The following is an 18,393-nucleotide window of genomic DNA, read 5'->3' on the forward strand; positions in this document are numbered from 1 at the left end:
TTTATGTAGGTGTTGTGTGCAGTTTTATTTTGAAACTTGGTTCAACCTAAGTCAAGTTTATGTAGAAGAACGATTTTTTATTGCATTGTTGCTATGGCTGCCATTATAAAACATAAACTCTTTTATATTTTCAAATGTATTAGGTTCATCTAAAAGTCACATTGTAGCAATACACATGGAAAAAAGACTCTGGTGTCACAACATTATATATATATTTGTTTGCTGTAACTGTTTAAGAGAAAGCAGGAACTTCAGGAGAAGGTATTGAAAAATATATTTCCTGCAATCCATAACTTGACCAATGTTCAAACCAATAAATCAAACACACACATACACAAATAATCACATGTTAAAATATATCTAACATAAAACTTGTAGTATACAATATAATAAGAATGAAGTTAGAAATCGAAATAGTAGTTATTGTTGTTTCTCTTATTCATCAAATTTCCCACTTTACAACTTCATTACTGTAATAAATAACAGTTGTTATTTCGATGGTAACGCTTACAAGTGATGAGTACGAAGAACCAAAACACCAGAAAACTGAAGTGAAAATTTCTATCTGCCTTATTACATTTACATTAGACTTTCACCAAAAAATTAATAATTTGTTCATCTTGACGCATATGGTGCCTACTAAGATTTACAAGTGTCAAATAACTTTAAGACCCTAGGCAAATGATTCACGTGAACTATCATGGTGATGATCACGAGAAGAATTATTTCGTGATGGTTTATTGCTGTGGCACATTTCACACTCCTTTCTTCTTCTGTCGTTAACGTTTACACGAAGGCATTTACTGCATTTCCAAGCTAAAAGTATAAAACATGCACTTATATTAGTGCGCAGTATAGTTAAAGTTTAGTTAACTATAGCGTTTATGAGTTTTCCTTTTAATTTTATCAAGTTCAAATTTAGTTTTTTTCGAATATGCATAGATTTTGTGTTCATTGTACAGTCTATCTTTCAAATAAATTCACATCGTATTGAATCCGTTTCAATGATAAATTTTCTTCACATTAAAACAAAATATTGTTTAAAAGTTGTATTTGTGTCACATTTTATTCATTATTTAGTTTTTGAATATCATTAACCAACATCTTTCTGAAGTTGAGCGTTAGAATGATTAATTTTAAGTTTGTGGTGACTTTTATTTATACAATATACGCATTACGTATTAGTATATGGTAGCATGTAATATAACTTCTAAACAGTAATGAAAATATAAAGTGTGCGTTATTTGCCATGCATTAGACCAATACTTTTTTATGAAGAAGATCACATATATATTCTCACCATAACAGACAGTACAAGAACTGCTTCCATCTTTATTATGAAGTGTACAGAAAGGACATTCCCACTGTATAATTATAGCTTTGTCATCAACAAATGTAAGTTCTGTAAAAAGAAATAGACAAATGTGTCATGTCTCATAACCGTAAATGCTGCTAAGTCATACAAAAAAGATTGTCACAATAGTCTAATATGTAATTTGAGTTCTACCAACTCTGGACATAACGCAACAACATACTTATTGTTGTTCGTTGCACATTTTAACGGGCACTAAATTGGAGACAAAAAGAAAACATCTTCAACAATAACAAGGATTTGAGAGCCAACTTACAAAGAAAGGTTAAAACCCGTAAAAATATTTAATCAATTTTAATATATGTATAGATATTTACATGTTGAGTATTATTGTATAAATAACTTACTATCAATATCATCAGGCAATTTATGTCCATCACAAGCTTCGTACCGACTATCATCTGCTGTCATCTTTGCTGTAGTGTCTACACCAGATTTTGTTCTCGTCACCACCTTTATATGATATTTTAAAGTGAATTCTTTCGTTGTAACCTTATATACATCATTTTCATCATTGGTTTCGTCAGAAGTTATTTCATAAGGTCTTTCTGACAGTATACCAGCATCTTTAATTTCTAATGACCCGTATGTTTCCGACCTGACTTTGTCTGAGGATATTGTTTCCGGTACCATATCTAATATCCTACTTATGTTTGTGTCAGATTTTGTTTCCGTTGATTTTTGTGTCTCATACTTCCTATCGTCGTCAACTATGACGCCACTGGCCTTCATTGTTTCATTGAAAGTTTCGAAACCAGACGCCACAGACTTTTCATCAAAACTGTTTCCCTCTTCTTCAATTGGTATATATTCAGAAGGACATGTATTCTCAGCTTCCTCTTCTTGACTCGGTAAATAGTGTTCGCTGCAATGATTGAAATTTGTATAAAACACTTTAAAGCCACAGCTTACGACGTTAAACATATATTGTCAAAACTTCATAGTTAAAGCTTTAGGTATGAATTTACAAAGAAGATGGTCTCAATTCGGATTCAAAAATTTAACTGTGGATACTGAACAATTCCCTTACTCATTATTTAATTAAAGAAGAAACAAATGGTTAAGGAACCAAAAATTACTACAAATTTAAAAGTTATCATACATATTTTTAAAATACTGAAAACTTGACTAAGGTATAAGGTACTAAGAAAAACAAACAAATTTGACATCAAACAAGTTACAATGGCAACGAATCATGACCTAATTTGCATATTTTGTTAAATTTCGTGATTTTCCTTGTTTTTTCATCAAATTTTAAGTATATTTTAGATTGAAAAAGTATGTGCGCACCCAAGAAACAACTTTATATTTGGTGAGATTATGCCAATAGTTGTGATAAAGCTTCTGTTAAATTATTTTTGTTGTTTCTCGGGTGCGCAGGATGTTTCCTCAAAGGAAATAATGATAGAAAATGATAGAAAACTGCATAAATTCTATATTTTTCATCGTTTTTGTGAAAACAATACATATTATGGCGTAATAAAATCTTACTGTTTTTAATTTATATTTCTTGACCTGATGCATTTCTAAACATTATGTGCCAATTTGAAACGGTTATCAAGCATTTTATTTTCTTGGGCCAAAACTAGGCCTTAATGCCCCTACTCCTTTATTTTGCAAGCTGCAACATAATTTGTATATCTCAATTACATTAAGTCTACACGGAAATATATCATCGACATTTATTTTCATATTCTTACATTATTTTACGCCCGTCAAAATTTTGACGGGACGTATTATGGTATACATGTCCGGTGTCCGTCAGTCCGTCTGTCCGTCTGTCTGTCCGTCTGTCTGTCCAGCGTAAACATGTCGCACCGTAACTTGAGAACGACTTATCCAAATTTCATGAAACTTAATATAGTTGTTTCTTGTGATGGTCAAATGATCTATACTTTTTGGTGAAAACTAGATTTAACCTTTTTGATTTACGGCACTTTGTAACTAAAACAGGGGTGTGTTTTTTTTCACATGTCGCACTGTATCTCAAAAACGATTCTTGATTATGGCTTAAAACTTTAAACACTCCTTAGTTATATTAATCTTAATATCTGTATACTTTTTGTTGATGATTCAAAATTTCATTTTTGAGTTATTGAGTATTTTGTAAAAAAGGGGAGTTTTTTTTTACATGTCGCGCCATATCTCAAAATCAATTTATGATTATTGCTACAAACTTTACATATGTTTTTATTATATTAATCTTAAGATCTGTATACTTTTTGGCGATGATTCAAAATTTTATTTTTGAGTTATTGAGTTTTTTGTTAAACAGGGGAGGTTTTTTTACATGTCGCGCCGTACGCCGTATCTCAAAAATAATTTATGATTATTGCTTAAAACTTTACACACTTCTTTGTTATATTAATCTGAAGATCTGTTTACTTTTTGGTTTTGATTCAAAATTTTATTTTAGTGATATTCTGTTTTTTTGTAAAAAAAACCACCCAGGGTGGAGGGTTTCCCGCCGTGTCTCAAAAACTATATATTGTTATTGCTTAAAACTTTCTCAGAAACTATTTATGATTATTGCATATAACTTCCACATAAGACGTCGGGCGTATCATGCGCTCATGGCGCAGCTGTTTATTTAATTCTTATGTCTTTGTCATTTAATATCTTTTAATTGATCAAATACTATTACATACCTAGCTGATCGTAATTCGGCTTCATATTGAAGAAGCTTTTGTCGCCGAGTGTACAGAGAACACAACTGTTGTCGTAAACTTTGTTTACTCTCTTCTGAAATATTCGAATGTTTTGTCAATTAAATGTTGAAGAAGTACATCTACTGCTGTTGTGTTCAAACTAGTCAATCATTCCAGATTTTACCTTCATGTGGTGCCATAAGATTGAAAACCTATCTCGAATTTGTTGTCCCTTTTTGAAAAACAGTATACCCATGTTCATTAATCAGTTTGTTTTCCAACCAACTTTTGTAAAATCTTAAATGTGTAACATCTCATACATAAACAAATATAAAGAAGATTTGCAGTTTCCTCAACGATAAAAGTGTTCCATATAAGTATATAAAAATCACAAAAAGTTTTTAGAAGAATTTTTCTTCACCAACGACGTACTTTAATTCCTTAACCTGTTAACTGTTTACTACCCCTATTTCGTTAATACAGTAATTTGAACGATCTTTTATATGTGCAATACAAATTTAATAGAGGATTTGTAGTCAAAATGTCATATATAAATATTTTAAGTTTCAATACGGTTCTCATATTCATCTGCTTAGTTCGGAAATCCCTTGATTTTACATATGTCCATCAATAATTCAATTAAGTGCAACTGTGACAATTTGTGTAAGTTAATTTAGATGACAAAAGGGACTGGAAAGATGTCATTATTGTATACCAGATATAAAGACGAATCGTCGCTTTTTTTACCCGATAAAACAATCATGTAAGAAGTGACATTTTACATTAGATTCCCACTGCTAGCTCAAAAATAAGTTGAAAAAATAAAGCAAAATATTGCTGATGAACTATTAACTTACTTTCATTGTTGTCTTTAAGTTTCGTCTCTAACTCCACTCCTTGTTTTTCAACTTCCCTTAACTCTTCAACAGCTTCTTCTATTTGTCGTTTTATTTCCTGAGCCATGAATATTTGGTTTTGTTGCCTTTGTATAATAAGCTTTCTTGCTGCAAGCTGAACACGCTGAGCATGCCTCTCTTCGGTTGGGTCAGAGTCGGATCGCTTCAACTACAAAATAGAATTAATTCATAGCTGCTATTGTTTTTGTGAATATATCACATGTGTAGCAGTAATATTTTAGGACTTATTTATCTAAAGAGCATAGTTCCTCATACTATAATATTTAATTTGTCCTTAATAAAGGCAAAAGTAGTATACCACTGTTCAAACAGCATACAAACTAAACCCGAGGGAAACACATCAGCTATAAGAGGAAAACAACGGAACAGTAGAAAGTGCAACAACAACAAAAGAGGGACGAAAGATACCAAAGGGACAGTCAAACTCATAAATCTAAAACAAACTGACAACGCCAGGGCTAAAAATGAAAAAGACAAACAGAAAACAATAGTACACATGACACAACATAGACAACTAAAGAATAAACAATTCGAACCCCACCAAAAACTAGGGGTGATCTCAGGTGCTCCGGAACAAATGACCAAAAGACAATGCAACATACATAGAAACGAACAAGTTGATATCAACTGCCGTATTCCGAACTTGGTACGGAACTGTTTAAGAAAAAAATGTCGATCGAGATGAATCTGGTTTTATGGCTAGACATATCCCTCCCCCGCTTAAAAACTTAAACACTAAAATGGTTTGTAAACAAACATTATATTAAAACTTCGTTTATATAAATTCCAATAAATAGTGTCCCTATCAACAATTAATAGTCGTATTATCTAGTATTTAAAGTTCGACTAAATGCGTAAATGTAAGAAGAAGTTTAATTTAATGTTCACTATTTAAAACCTTATACATACATGATTTTCCTGGTACCAATCTATACATGTTACACCAAGTATGATTAATATGTCAAATAGTTTAAAACTTGAAATCACCCTTGATTGGATTCGAGCTGATGAGTCTTTTGTAGACAAAACGTGCATTTGGCGTAAATACAAAATGTAATTCTGGTATCTATGGTGAGTCTATTTGCAACCACTGGGTCTATTCTACTGCTGATGGAGTTTAATTAAATACCCCGAGGGTATCATCAGCTTAGTAGTCAGCACTTCTGTACTGACACAATTTATCATTGATATGGGGATGTTTACCAAACTTTTGATTTTTTGAATAACTAAGGCTTTCTACCTCAGGAATTGATTAACTTAAGCAGTATTTGGTAAAGTTTTTAGGAATTTTGTTCCACAATACTTTATTTGGCCTTTTTAACTTTTTTTTGGATTTGACCATCACTGATGAGTCTTTTGTAAACGAAACGCGCGTGTAGCATAAATACAAAATTTAATCCTGATAGCAATGGCCGTGTTCTCATTGACATAAAATCGGGTTTGTGTTAGTGTAATTCACAAGTTAACTAAAACAATTACGTTCCCATTGATAAAACTCAATATTAACATGTAGTTTAAATCATGTTTTGTCTACATGCAATTGATAGTCAAACTCGTGTGGTTCACTGTACACTAAACAAGGTATTCAAAACATGCTTTTTACACATGCGTATTTAAAGAAGAAACGTTTTTGGTTTAATAGAATTGATATTTATAACAATTATGTTTCCGCATTATTTGTCTAAACTCGTTATATTATTTGGTTTATTATATAAAAAAAATTAAGTAGCCTTATTAGGGAGCCACCATTTAACTACATGCAAAAATGGGGTTATGATTTTTTATATGTTCAACACAGATTTTTTTCCGCGCATAGCACGAACACTTTAATTAGTTTTTCAATGCTATCAATCAAAAAATTTTGTTCAAAATTTAACACTATAAGGTATGAAGAAAATCTGAATTTAGATTTTTTTCCCTCATTGAACAGAATACATTTCCATCAATTGTAGAATTAGAATAGTTTTTATGGGAAAAAAAAAATCATCCCCCGTTTTTTAGTTGAATGGTCATTTTCTGAATCCCTTATCTCCAGACTCAAAGCATCATCATTGCCAAACACATATTAGTTCATTTGAAAATGTCTTCCCAAATTGACTTGACGTACACAGAAATATTTGCTGCTGGTCAATCAACGATTAACTCTCAAATGCAATACTTAAACACTCTAAACATCTCAATTCTTCTTCATTGTTTATAGCCTACTTGATGTATTGCGTAATTAGTGGCGGATTCAGATGGGGCAGCTTCCGGGGTTTGGATCACTCATTTTTCTGACGATCAATGTTTGGAACCCCATGCATTTTAAAAATGCCTTTATATGCATCTGTTAATCTAGACATCTTTAGTGTCTTTAAAATAGGTGCAAGTCACGAAAATGACTCGCATCACTGCTAGAAAAGCTGTCAAGAAATTTAAATTCGATTCTGTGGAATGAACATTCAAATGACAAATAGTTTATAAGTGTGAACACAACTTATGCACAGGTAACTAAACCAGGTGTATAGATGTGAACAAATTTAACGTGAAACCAGTGTACATTACATTAAACTAATTTGTATATTTAAACAAGGAAACTGTGCAATGTGAACGAAAAGTCAGCCCTTCCTATTCAAGTCATAACGAAGTATTACACTGTGCATGAAACTTTGCATTAAGGCGGATTTAAAGATAAGGATAACTCTTACAAGACTAACAGCAGTAAATCAGTAAATGCACACTGCAGTATTTCAAAATATGCAACGCTCTAAATAATTCTGCGTTGAGACGAGTTATAATTGAATCAACAGACTACTAAATGTCTGCCATTTCAGTCAATTCTTCAGTTCTTAAAACACTATACAATAAACATGATAAACAAAAGAAACTACTGACATTTCTTAAAATTTCGAGGTACATAAGAACTTTGTCGCATAAAAACATAATACACATGCCGATCGCGAAATATAATAAATATTCAAATATGAAAACTAATACAAGCTATTTAAAAAAAAAATCATATTCATCGATTAAAAACATTCCCCGGTATACGCCTTTTTTATCGGTTAAATGTCTTCAGTGCATCACATACTTTCTATTGTGTTTCTTTTACCTACGAATTTGACTAATACTTTGTCCTTATGTACGTACCTGTGGTCTGTCACCACCGAAGACTTTTTCGGGTTGTTTTTCTCCAGGATCTGAATTAAAAATATCAAAATGCGATGTTAAACAAGCTTAGGTAATGGATCATTTTACTTTTAATTTTTCAAATGTTTAAATAGTTTGGCGTCGCCGATTCAATAACTTTAATCTTTATCATTCAATGTAACTTCTTTCTTTCGACTGACCTGGCATAGCAGACTAAATAACTAAAACCATTATCATTCAATATAAATGCTTTCTTTCGAATGACCAGAAGGTTGTATATTTATATATTATATTAATTGGAGCAGCCCATGACCCTGTCGCTTGGTGGTTTGCGAAATATAGCATCTGGTTACTAGTAACGATGACGCAATCTAAATACAGTAAACAAGTTCCTTTTACTGCAAATCATAATCAGAATCGCTACAACAAAATTATGTGTAATTTCCATCTTTTTTTTTTACATGTGGACTAGTACCATACACATTCCATCTTGAAATTCATATTCACTTTTAACCTTACAGATTATTTCGCTCTGTCACAGTTTCACTATTAATTGTATACGGTATATATGACAAGGAAAGATTTCGGGAGTATGCATCAATAAAACAGTATCCAAAACAGTTAGAATAAAAAGGACATATTACCCTTTTCAATGCCTTTATTTTGTGGTTGGAAACAAGTTACTGAAAAATTAGATCTTTTATTTTCAAGCTCTTTTGATTCTCTTTTCAGGTCCTTTATGGCTCTCTCAAATAATTCGTTATTTTCACTTGAATTTCTGCTTTGTGTATGCTGCTTTTCATCAGGTAGATTAACATTGGACCAGTTACTTATCATTTCTGGAGCAGCACGAATTGTTCCTTCCAAATCCTTGAATGTAAAAACAGTAGGTATACCCATAAAAAATCAACAATGTGTGCTTATTGAGACTTCAATGATGAACACCTCAGGTGTCTGCGGATCATTTGGGATATATTGTTTACAACATGTATGCTGTAAATATGTGTATCAGTTATGTTGAAATAATCCATTTTTATTCAATTAAAAAAAAACGGCATTGATAAGTTATAATAAAATTGAGAAAGGAAATGGGGAATGAGTAAAAACGACAACAACCCGACCATAGATCAGACAACAGCAGAATATATGTATGTATAGTTATCTTAATTTTTAAAAAGTTAGCAACTTTAATACTCTCAAACCCCCTTCTGTACCTGTATCGAATACCCTCAACAAAATTTAAAAAAACCGCTATGTAGATATTTCATTATGTTTAATAAGCTTATATTTTTATTAATACTCATCTTACATCGTTGTCCTCTTCTTGCGATTCTTCTATTGTTGAATGTTCCTTGGCTGAGGCATTTTGTCGTAGAGTCACTCTAGCTTTACCTTTGATAGGCGATGAATCTTAAATTATTCAATGAACTCAATATGCTGCCTAGATAAAACACTTTTTGCCATACCAATAGTTACAATATTTTTTTTATAAACCCGGAGAACCCATAGTATTAGTACACAACAAAATACATCAATATATTTGTATCATGCTAGTACAAATAATGGTTTCTTGGCGCATTTTACAATGTTGGTGCTTGGAGAAAAGACCATTGATGGTGTCGATTTGTATGGCAGCTGCATGTAGTTGTGAACTCGCTATGGACAAATATTGAGATGCTTTCCGATGTTTGAAAATTTTGAGAAAACCGATTTTAAGATCACGAATATTTGATACACTAATCCAAGATAAATTTGCAGTAGTATAAAACGAAACGTTGTTTTTGTGTGGCTTTCATATGTCGAACGAAAAGAGTACAAAACAAATACACAACACTATCAATTAACGGGAAAATAAAATCATCTGTCAAATTCCTGACCGAGTAAAAGTACTTTTCCAAAGAAAAAAAAATGAGTTAAACCTGGGTTTTTAGTTACACAGTTGGAATAGTGTTATTGCATGTATACAATGTCACCTTAAGTTCAGTTTATAATAATTGTAGAAAAATTTTGATACCATTTTCAGCAGATATTTCCGGGTTATGTCTAGAAACGCTGAGTGTCTTTGATTCTCTTTTTAAAGTTTGCCAGAACTCTGAAGCATCTTTAACTGTCATATTTTTATCAATATGTTGTCCTAAAGAAGCTTCAAGCTTTTCCTCTATATCATCGTCACTGTCCTCACTGAAATATTTGCCACATAAGTTATTCAACATGTCGAATTCAAAATCTAAGAGACTTACACATTTTATACAAAAAAACTTGTACAACCGTTTAAAATTAATATGTCATTTTTGGAAATATCAAAAGTTCAATAAAACTAGTGTCGATATGCTGTCTGAACATATAATGATTGTCCGGCAGTTGATATGATATATCAGGGTTTTTTTTATATTAGAAATCAGTGTAAACTTACAAGGAAGCCATAGCATGCATGGACTGAAAAAAATAAAGGCAAGTGATAGTTATCCAATGAGGACGCGGTGTGTCAGTGTAAGATCACTCCGATGGACGGAGGCCTTAGGGTGATCTGACACTGACACGCCAAGTCCGAATGGGATATCATTTTACCATCCAGCTTTTTAGATTAGACGAAAACACATTTACAGTTCATAAAATCTAGTTTAAAACGCCACACAACCGTAATAATATACTATTATGTTACTATACCCTTTATGACCCCCGAACACGATGTTTAAATATAAAACAATGTAAACTCGCCCCATTGACCAATCAGCCCACACTGAATCGCCCCACTTTTGTACAACAACTCGCCCCATTTATGAAAGGGTAAAATCCCATTGAACAATCAGTCTGACAACTCGCCCCACTTTAAATATGTTAAATTACTGTGAGTTGGTATGCAGTCGTCCTGGTGTATAGGCATGCGTCGTGGGTTGGTATGCTAAAGGTCTTGAGTTCGAATCCAAGTAAAGACAATGGATTTTTCTACATAAACTTTGAAAGTGTCTTCGCTTAATAAATATTTCTAAGTTTTATTATGGATAAGCCATTCCCGCAAAAATGTTATAAAACAAAGGAACGCGTGCAAAACAGAGACACTCAAGCTTGGGTGATCTGGTAAGGGTTATCCGGCTCAGATCACCCCTGGTAAAACAAAAGAGCTGGGATGTAACAACAGTATACCGCTGTTTAAAAGTCTATGACATAGTTGCTTAATGTTGTGTAACTTTAATATAGCATATTTCCAACAGCTAACTACGGATCGATATGTTAATTGTTTTCGTTATTTTAATGATAACCTTGTCCTCTATTTTTATCCTGAATAACAACTAATTGAACTCATCCGCTGATAAAAAATGCTATTTCAGACATGAAAGCTTCATTTCCACAATAGTCATATGTATTTCCCTTTATATATCTTTGTTGAATACAAATATCTATTCATATATTTAGTTACGTCATTTGAACAGTTTTGTTGCCGCCAGATAAGCACTACTGTCTCTCGCATTTTGTGACGACATTCACACACACAAAGTCATATAATTAAAAAAATCTGCTTTATTGAGTGAACTACACTTTCACTTTGAATATGATATGCAAATCATACATACCTTGACGAGTTATTTAGTTTTTCTTCAGATAGTGGTAGGGTAAATGCACCTAATCCATATCGAACAGATGCTCCAAAATTATGCTCAAATATAGTGTCTTCTGGAACGACTTCCTTTTCATCATCTCCACTATTGTAGAAGTCTATTCTGCGTATTGATGCTGAGGTAACTCTCCTTGCTAAGAAATCTGGCCTGGTAGGTATTCTTGGTTTGTCTGAAATAATATGATTACCAAAGACTACTTATTAATATATGACATTGCTAGAAGAATTTGTCACTTACTTTCTCACACCTATTACAACAAGGTAGCTGTTAGCAGTGAGGAGGTGTTGGTGAAAGTAGATCCGTAGTAGTGGTTTATACAAATTGTTTTCAAATCATTTTAAAATAGGATGGCCATCATGGTTTTTTTTATAGCTACAGCGAGGATTGATATGTCAACAACCATTTTTTAATGAATTATCTTACTGTATTGAACGTAAATTATTAGAACAACTCTGCTGATTAACCTTTTATGACGCATATCATTTCCAATGCCGCACTGTAACATGATGCATGTTATGTACTGTATTTTCTGTTTTATCATTTTGTCCTGAAAGGAAGACAATCACAAAAAAAATCTTACGTTACGAATGCATTAATTTATATTTTACGGAAGCACTCAGTCACTTTTCATTCCTGACTTATGATTTTGTCTAATTATCATTGCAGCTTCTACTTCAAAGGCAAGTAAATTATTACATCTTGTATCAGAAAGAGTCATCGGATACTTACCTGAAATATCCTGTACATTGTCTGTATTTGTTCTATTAGGTGCATCCTTTGAAGGTTTAGGGTCATCCATTGCCTGTATGAAATATTAACAATTTGATACAAATCACTTAAACCTAGGCGATTTTCCTTAGAAACCATTTTTTTTAAACACAGTATGCATAATAAAACATATACTCTTCTTGCCATTCTTTTTTAAAAGTGTAATGTTGTAACTTATATTGAAAGTTTTGTTTAAAGCTGACAAGTCAAAGTCATCTATATCATCATGATCATTGTTAATTTCAATGGTTTGACTTTGGTTTCACTTTACTGATGCATGCCATGATATGGTCAGAAACATGTATTTTAAACCTCTTATACAAATTCCCTTCTAAATAATCGGTAAGTGTTCTCTTTATTGCCTATCAAATCTATATGTTGATGATATTGTATATGCTTTTCTTGTTTCGTTGGTTTGACTATGTTTTTCCTTCACTTTTCTTATATTCCAGTTGCCCTAAAGGATCGCGTGATTTTACACTACATTTATAAATGACACATAAAAAAAGATATTTGATGTATTGGTGGAAAATAGATATATTTAATGAACTTAAAATAAAACTTTATATTCACGATATGTATTATTCATTGTACAAAGTATTTTACAAAGTAAGAGTGTATCTTACTTTCAAGACTAGTTGTGGTCGTATTCTGATAGACTGTGTTAACTTGGCGTTAGGACCAGCATGCTTAATGCAGAAAAACCTCACTGCAATAAAAAGATTTTTATAAAAAAAATGCGTATATTTGTCATCTTTTTATTCAAATGGAAAATTACGGAAAATGTTAATAGTTTAAAGAATGACCAAGGGGAGTGCATATAATATCAGCCCTGAAAACTGTTAACATGCTAATGAACGGTATATTTCCTTATTTTATTTGAATTGTGTTGACGACATTATAACTGAAAATTATCAGAATCTTTGCACAAAGTAATAAAAGGAAATATGAAGTCGTATTTACATGATCAACAAACAAGCTGTTGTTTGTGCAGAAAAAAATAATATTTGTCCATCGACTCAAAATTTTGAGTCCTTTGATATAGGTGTCTATGCTGAATTTGTTTGCGTCTACCATACATGCCATATCTTGGGTCATTTTTTTTTCCAAATTGTCGGTTATGTATGCTCTACAGTTTCGTATTTTGTAACCTTTTAAGGAAGTATAAGGACTTTGTGATTGCAGCTCTATATTTTAGATTCTAACTTAACTTTCAATACACAATATGATAGATGTTACATATTTAAGGTCTTATTTGACTCATTGGCACTCATACAACATCTTCTTATTGCTATATTCATGTCAGTGTATCTTTTTAGATAACAAATAACGACAACAATATATGCCGTTGTTCAAAAGTAATAAATACATTTCAATAAGCTGTCAATTCACAAACTGTTCAAAACAAGATATTTTAGTTAATTTACTGTAGAATGAAATACAGTCAATCTCCTTTATCGATACTTTTGTATCAAGTAAAAAAAATAGTAATGATTATCCTTGACATCTGACGAAATTAAGTTTACCTCTTCCTTGATAGGATTTTTGTGTTCTATAATTTCCGAGATTCAATTCACAATTACATTTTTCACATTTCAGACACCGGCGATGACAAAACACATTTTCAACACTAAGTTTCTCCAGAAAGAACAACACTCTCTTGCAAAGGTAGCAAATATCAATTAGATTTTCATCAGTTTCTACCTGTAAAAGGATATTATATCATAAAACATTTGTTTCAGGACTTATTGTAGGGTGTTAGATTGTTAAGTAAAATTGTTTTATTGTTTGATAATTTTAAAATTGTAGGCAGGTTACCTGTTTTGCAACATACGGGTATTTTAGTCACCCTTGTAGTCTATCAGAATCAAACAGAAAACGAATAATGGAGGTAGTATGTCCAAAAATCTTTCTTCCAGAATGCAATATAGGGTTTTCACCGTAAGTTAAGAAAAAAACCATGGTGATGTTTAGACTCATTATACATTTGTACTTACTTTGTTGTGGTTACTGTCACTACCTAATATCTGCTTTCTATTAAAATTTTAACGCTTGGATTCGCTATCCAGGTTTGGCTTGAATTTATGTATCTTACTGATTATGTTCAGTAATTGGCAAAATGAATATAGTGCAGTTTGATTAGTAACGGTAATATTGTAAGAAACAGAGACAGTAGGTGACCTGGGAAATAGCAGTCATGGAAAACATATAATTAGTACAACAGAGTTCTTATACAGCAAAGTAACTTAAAGGGATGGCGGGTTTTTGAAAAAGGTGTGGGCGTAATACCTTTTTTTAATTTGTTTTAAGCGGTTGGAAATTACATATGATTTAGTCAAATATGAATTGAATTGAATTTCTGTATTCTATTACTTCTCAGCAAACAAACAATACTGTTGTAAAGACGATATTGCCGTATTGAAAATTATCTAGATTTTTCTACTATCGCAGAGACAACAAAAGGGTCATCTGGAATGTTAGATCAGATTATACTACGGCCATACACGAGTGGTCTTTACATTATAGTACTAAATTTTAATTTGTCAAATATCATGAATATCATATTTTTCCCCTGGTTGAAGAAATTAAGTAAGGAAACGACAATGCGTATAACTGTTAATATCTTAATGCGATACCAACCTGTAAGATTGGAGCTACTAGTATGTATCTTTTAGTTTGAGTCAGGCGGTATTTTTGGAATTGGCAAGTTCGCTCTTTTATCATGATATACTTGAAATAACTACAAACGAAAAACAAAGAAACAAACTCAACTGTTTACTTACTTTTTCCTCAGGTATCTGAACTCTACTAGTTCTGGGCTTTACAATATTTGTTTCTGTGATGTCTTTCTTTTCTTCAATTAAAACGGTGTTGTCAGAGGTAGACGTCTCAGGAATAGGTTCTTCATGAAACAGCTGGTAAAACTGGGAAATATACGATGCCATTTCTACCTCATTATCAGAGGAACAGTTAACCATTGTTGAAACCGCTAATAAAGGAAATATCTGGAATTCTCGTTTTGCAATATTTACCACTATTTCCATAGTTCTCAATGCATTTGTTCGGTCCAAATCTTCCATTTTGCTAAAGTAAGTAATATCAACATACATACACTCCTTTGTAGTTACAATAACACTTACAAGAGTAGAAAGTTCTTGGTGACCTTCTGCTGTTATTTTTCTATGGTCGGGTTTGATACATTCGCCATTTCCATTCTCAATTTTATTAACAAAACAAAATAATTTAAATGTATTGCTTGTTTTAAAGGATTTGATAGTTTTACAAACGTTAAAAGTAACATTTAAATTGGGAACAAAAAGACATCCATAAGACAGAACTATATTGAAATGATATTTTTACTTACATTGTATGTGGACGAAAAACATTGATTAAGCAACCGAGTTCACATCCACTTCTCCAGGACGTTGTCAGATCTTTTATTTTGAAATTCGGGTGTTTTTCCAGCACTTTCTGACACCATTTTAGCAAATCAGGTAAATCAACTGAATCGTCACCTGTACGTTAAAAAGCTATAGTTTAATATCTATCGTATACAATAAGGAGATATAAGTAACAGAAACATATAAATGATATAAAAGCATCATCTTTCGCGCTTATTGCATGTATTTATGACGTCGAAAGCCATTTATGATTACCTTAGCCGTATTTGGCATAACTTTAAGGATATTTGGGTATTCAATGCTTTTCAAATTTGTACTTGCCTGGCTTTCTAACTTTTTATTATCTGAGAGACACTGATGAATATTATGTAGACGAAACGCGCAACTGTAGTATCAAATTATAAGCATGGTACCTTTGATAACTATTATGAGTACATTGAATAAGTTATAATATAAATTTCTAACCTTATATTTACAAGCAACAGTTACATTTTAATTAAGGTATCTTTATAACAGGAAAAACAATAAAAGTGAATGAAATAAGTTTATACAGGTAAAGCCAAAATTAATGTAAACCAAGAGTATTGTTATCCATTCGTTAGATGTGTTTGGGCTTTTAATTCTGACATTTGATCAGGCACGTTCCTTTATGAATTTTCCTCGGAGTTCAGGGTCTTTGTGAATTTACTTTTTACACATAGTCGTTACATGTACTAACTTTGTTTCGGCGTCTTAATCTGAGAAACAGCCACTTTACTAAAGTCATCTGGCACATCATCATAAAAGTCCTTTGCTCTGTCAGTAGTAACTGCTTTCAAATTAATTATTGAATATCTGAGGGAAAATGTAAATCTCATTAATCCTTGTCTACTGTCAAATCATTATTCTTAATTTATTTATTTATAACACACTGATAAGAAATGGGAAAAGGAAAAATATTAATTCAACTTAAAATTACAGTTACACACCATCAGCTTGTTTTTATTCGATTCTAAAGTCCGTGTCCTTTTAAGCAAACAAGAATTTTGTATAAATGAGGGTATATGATAAGGCCTCATAAATTAAAAAAATTTCAACAAAACCGTCTTGTTAATAAACAACATTTAAAAAAACTCCTTCTTTTTTTTGTATTTCGATTTTTAAAACAATTTTTTAAAGCTTTATGCATATATGGCTCATATCTTATTAGAACTGAGTAATACACTACTTCATCACAATAAAAAAGTTACTTTAGCGTCCAAATCTCAGGTTTCATTAACCTTCGCAAGAAACGCTCATATGTAAACATGGTGAAGCAGAGGATGTACAATACCTACAAATGACTTTAGGTGTAATACCACCAAATCATGGTATGTCACATCCGGTTGCATACGAAAGTAGGTATACAAAAAATATTCCCTTGAATTTGACCGTTGTAGGTAATTAATCCTACATTGTATTGCAGTAAAACTATTTCTTTGTCATAAACATATGTCTTTATTTTTTATTTGTGATTTCTATAGAAAATTTTGTAATCTTGAGGTTACATGGTGACTAAACCTTGTACACAGCTAGAATAAGGGGAGAAATTTGATTGGTTAACTTCCAATGATGGTTATTTTCTTATATGCAATGAAATGTTATGTGAAACTTTTTCTATAGAAATGGACAGGATAAAACTTTTCTCATGCCAAGTATTTCTTAATTTGAAACAAAGATAAATTCTGCACATTTTTTTGAAAAGTGCAAATTTAACAAAGACTAATAGGGGAAAATCAATGGTGGTATTACACCTTTTAAAAGAAAGCACAAAATCCATCTAAAGGCAATATTGTGTATGATAGTTTTATGCCTTGTTTAATAGTATTTTTTAAAATATCACGGTGAATGTTTTGTCAGTGGACTAAAATTCCATCTACATAGTTGGTGATCTAGTGCTAGAAAATAAAAATAATCCTTTACCCTTTACTCATCCCAACCTCTTTTGGATTTCCTTTCATCCAGGAAGTACAAAGCGAAAAGAACTGAATACCAATGAAATAGATTACAAATCCTCCTTGTGAGTCTTGTCATTAATGTTATGATCTATATTATATGTATAACAAATATTTAAAGATTTTAGTCTGTTTTATATATATTTAAGAAAACTATGACTGAAATAGCAATTAAAGGTCAATTAAGTAAACATCGTGAACTTTAATAGCTGTGGAGACATCAAACGTGAACTTACTGAACTTAATTTTCAAGAGTATATAAACTATAAAAGGAAGATGTGATATGATTACCAATGAGACAACTGTCCACAAGAGACCAAATTGACACAGACATTAACAACCGTACGGGCTTCAACAATGAACAAAGCCCATACCGCATAGTCAGCTATAAAAAGACCCAGATATGACAATGTACAACAATTCAAACGAGAAAACTAACGGCCTTAATCATATAAAAAATGAATGAAAAACAAATATGTAACACATAAACAAACGACAACCACTGAAATACAGGCTCCTGACTTGGGACAGACACAGGAAGAAATAATGTGGCGGGGTTAAACATGTT

The 18,393-nt window shown here is 31.9% G+C and overlaps 1 protein-coding gene across 1 annotated transcript; it reads right to left on the bottom strand.

Annotated features, from left to right (window-relative positions):
- Window positions 1-149: 149 nt before the first annotated feature.
- LOC134720957 (F-actin-monooxygenase mical1-like) lies at window positions 150-16,682 on the bottom strand. The gene is made up of 16 exons (XM_063583576.1): window positions 16,571-16,682; window positions 15,816-15,966; window positions 15,235-15,535; window positions 13,978-14,155; window positions 13,078-13,160; window positions 12,413-12,485; window positions 11,639-11,852; window positions 10,081-10,247; window positions 9,376-9,476; window positions 8,711-8,936; window positions 8,067-8,116; window positions 4,878-5,085; window positions 4,021-4,114; window positions 1,720-2,237; window positions 1,301-1,402; window positions 150-816 (listed from the first exon to the last, which is right to left on the bottom strand). Exons 3-16 carry the CDS (start codon window positions 15,529-15,531, stop codon window positions 674-676), a joined length of 2,454 nt encoding a protein of 817 aa, XP_063439646.1. The 5' UTR covers window positions 15,532-15,535; window positions 15,816-15,966; window positions 16,571-16,682; the 3' UTR covers window positions 150-673.
- Between the last annotated feature and the right edge of the window lie 1,711 nt (window positions 16,683-18,393).

Source organism: Mytilus trossulus, chromosome 6, assembly GCF_036588685.1.
Source record: "Mytilus trossulus isolate FHL-02 chromosome 6, PNRI_Mtr1.1.1.hap1, whole genome shotgun sequence".
Classification (NCBI taxonomy): domain Eukaryota; kingdom Metazoa; phylum Mollusca; class Bivalvia; order Mytilida; family Mytilidae; genus Mytilus; species Mytilus trossulus.

Coding starts and splice junctions, on each gene's coding strand:
- LOC134720957 (XM_063583576.1), bottom strand. CDS start 15,531: ATGGAAGATTTGGACCGAACAAATGCATTGAGAACTATGGAAATAGTG. Junction 14,156..15,234: donor TTCAGATACCTGAGGAAAAA/GTAAGTAAACAG, acceptor ATCCTTTTACAG/GTAGAAACTGATGAAAATCT. Junction 2,238..4,020: donor GCCGAATTACGATCAGCTAG/GTATGTAATAGT, acceptor CAATCATTGCAG/CGAACACTATTTACCGAGTC.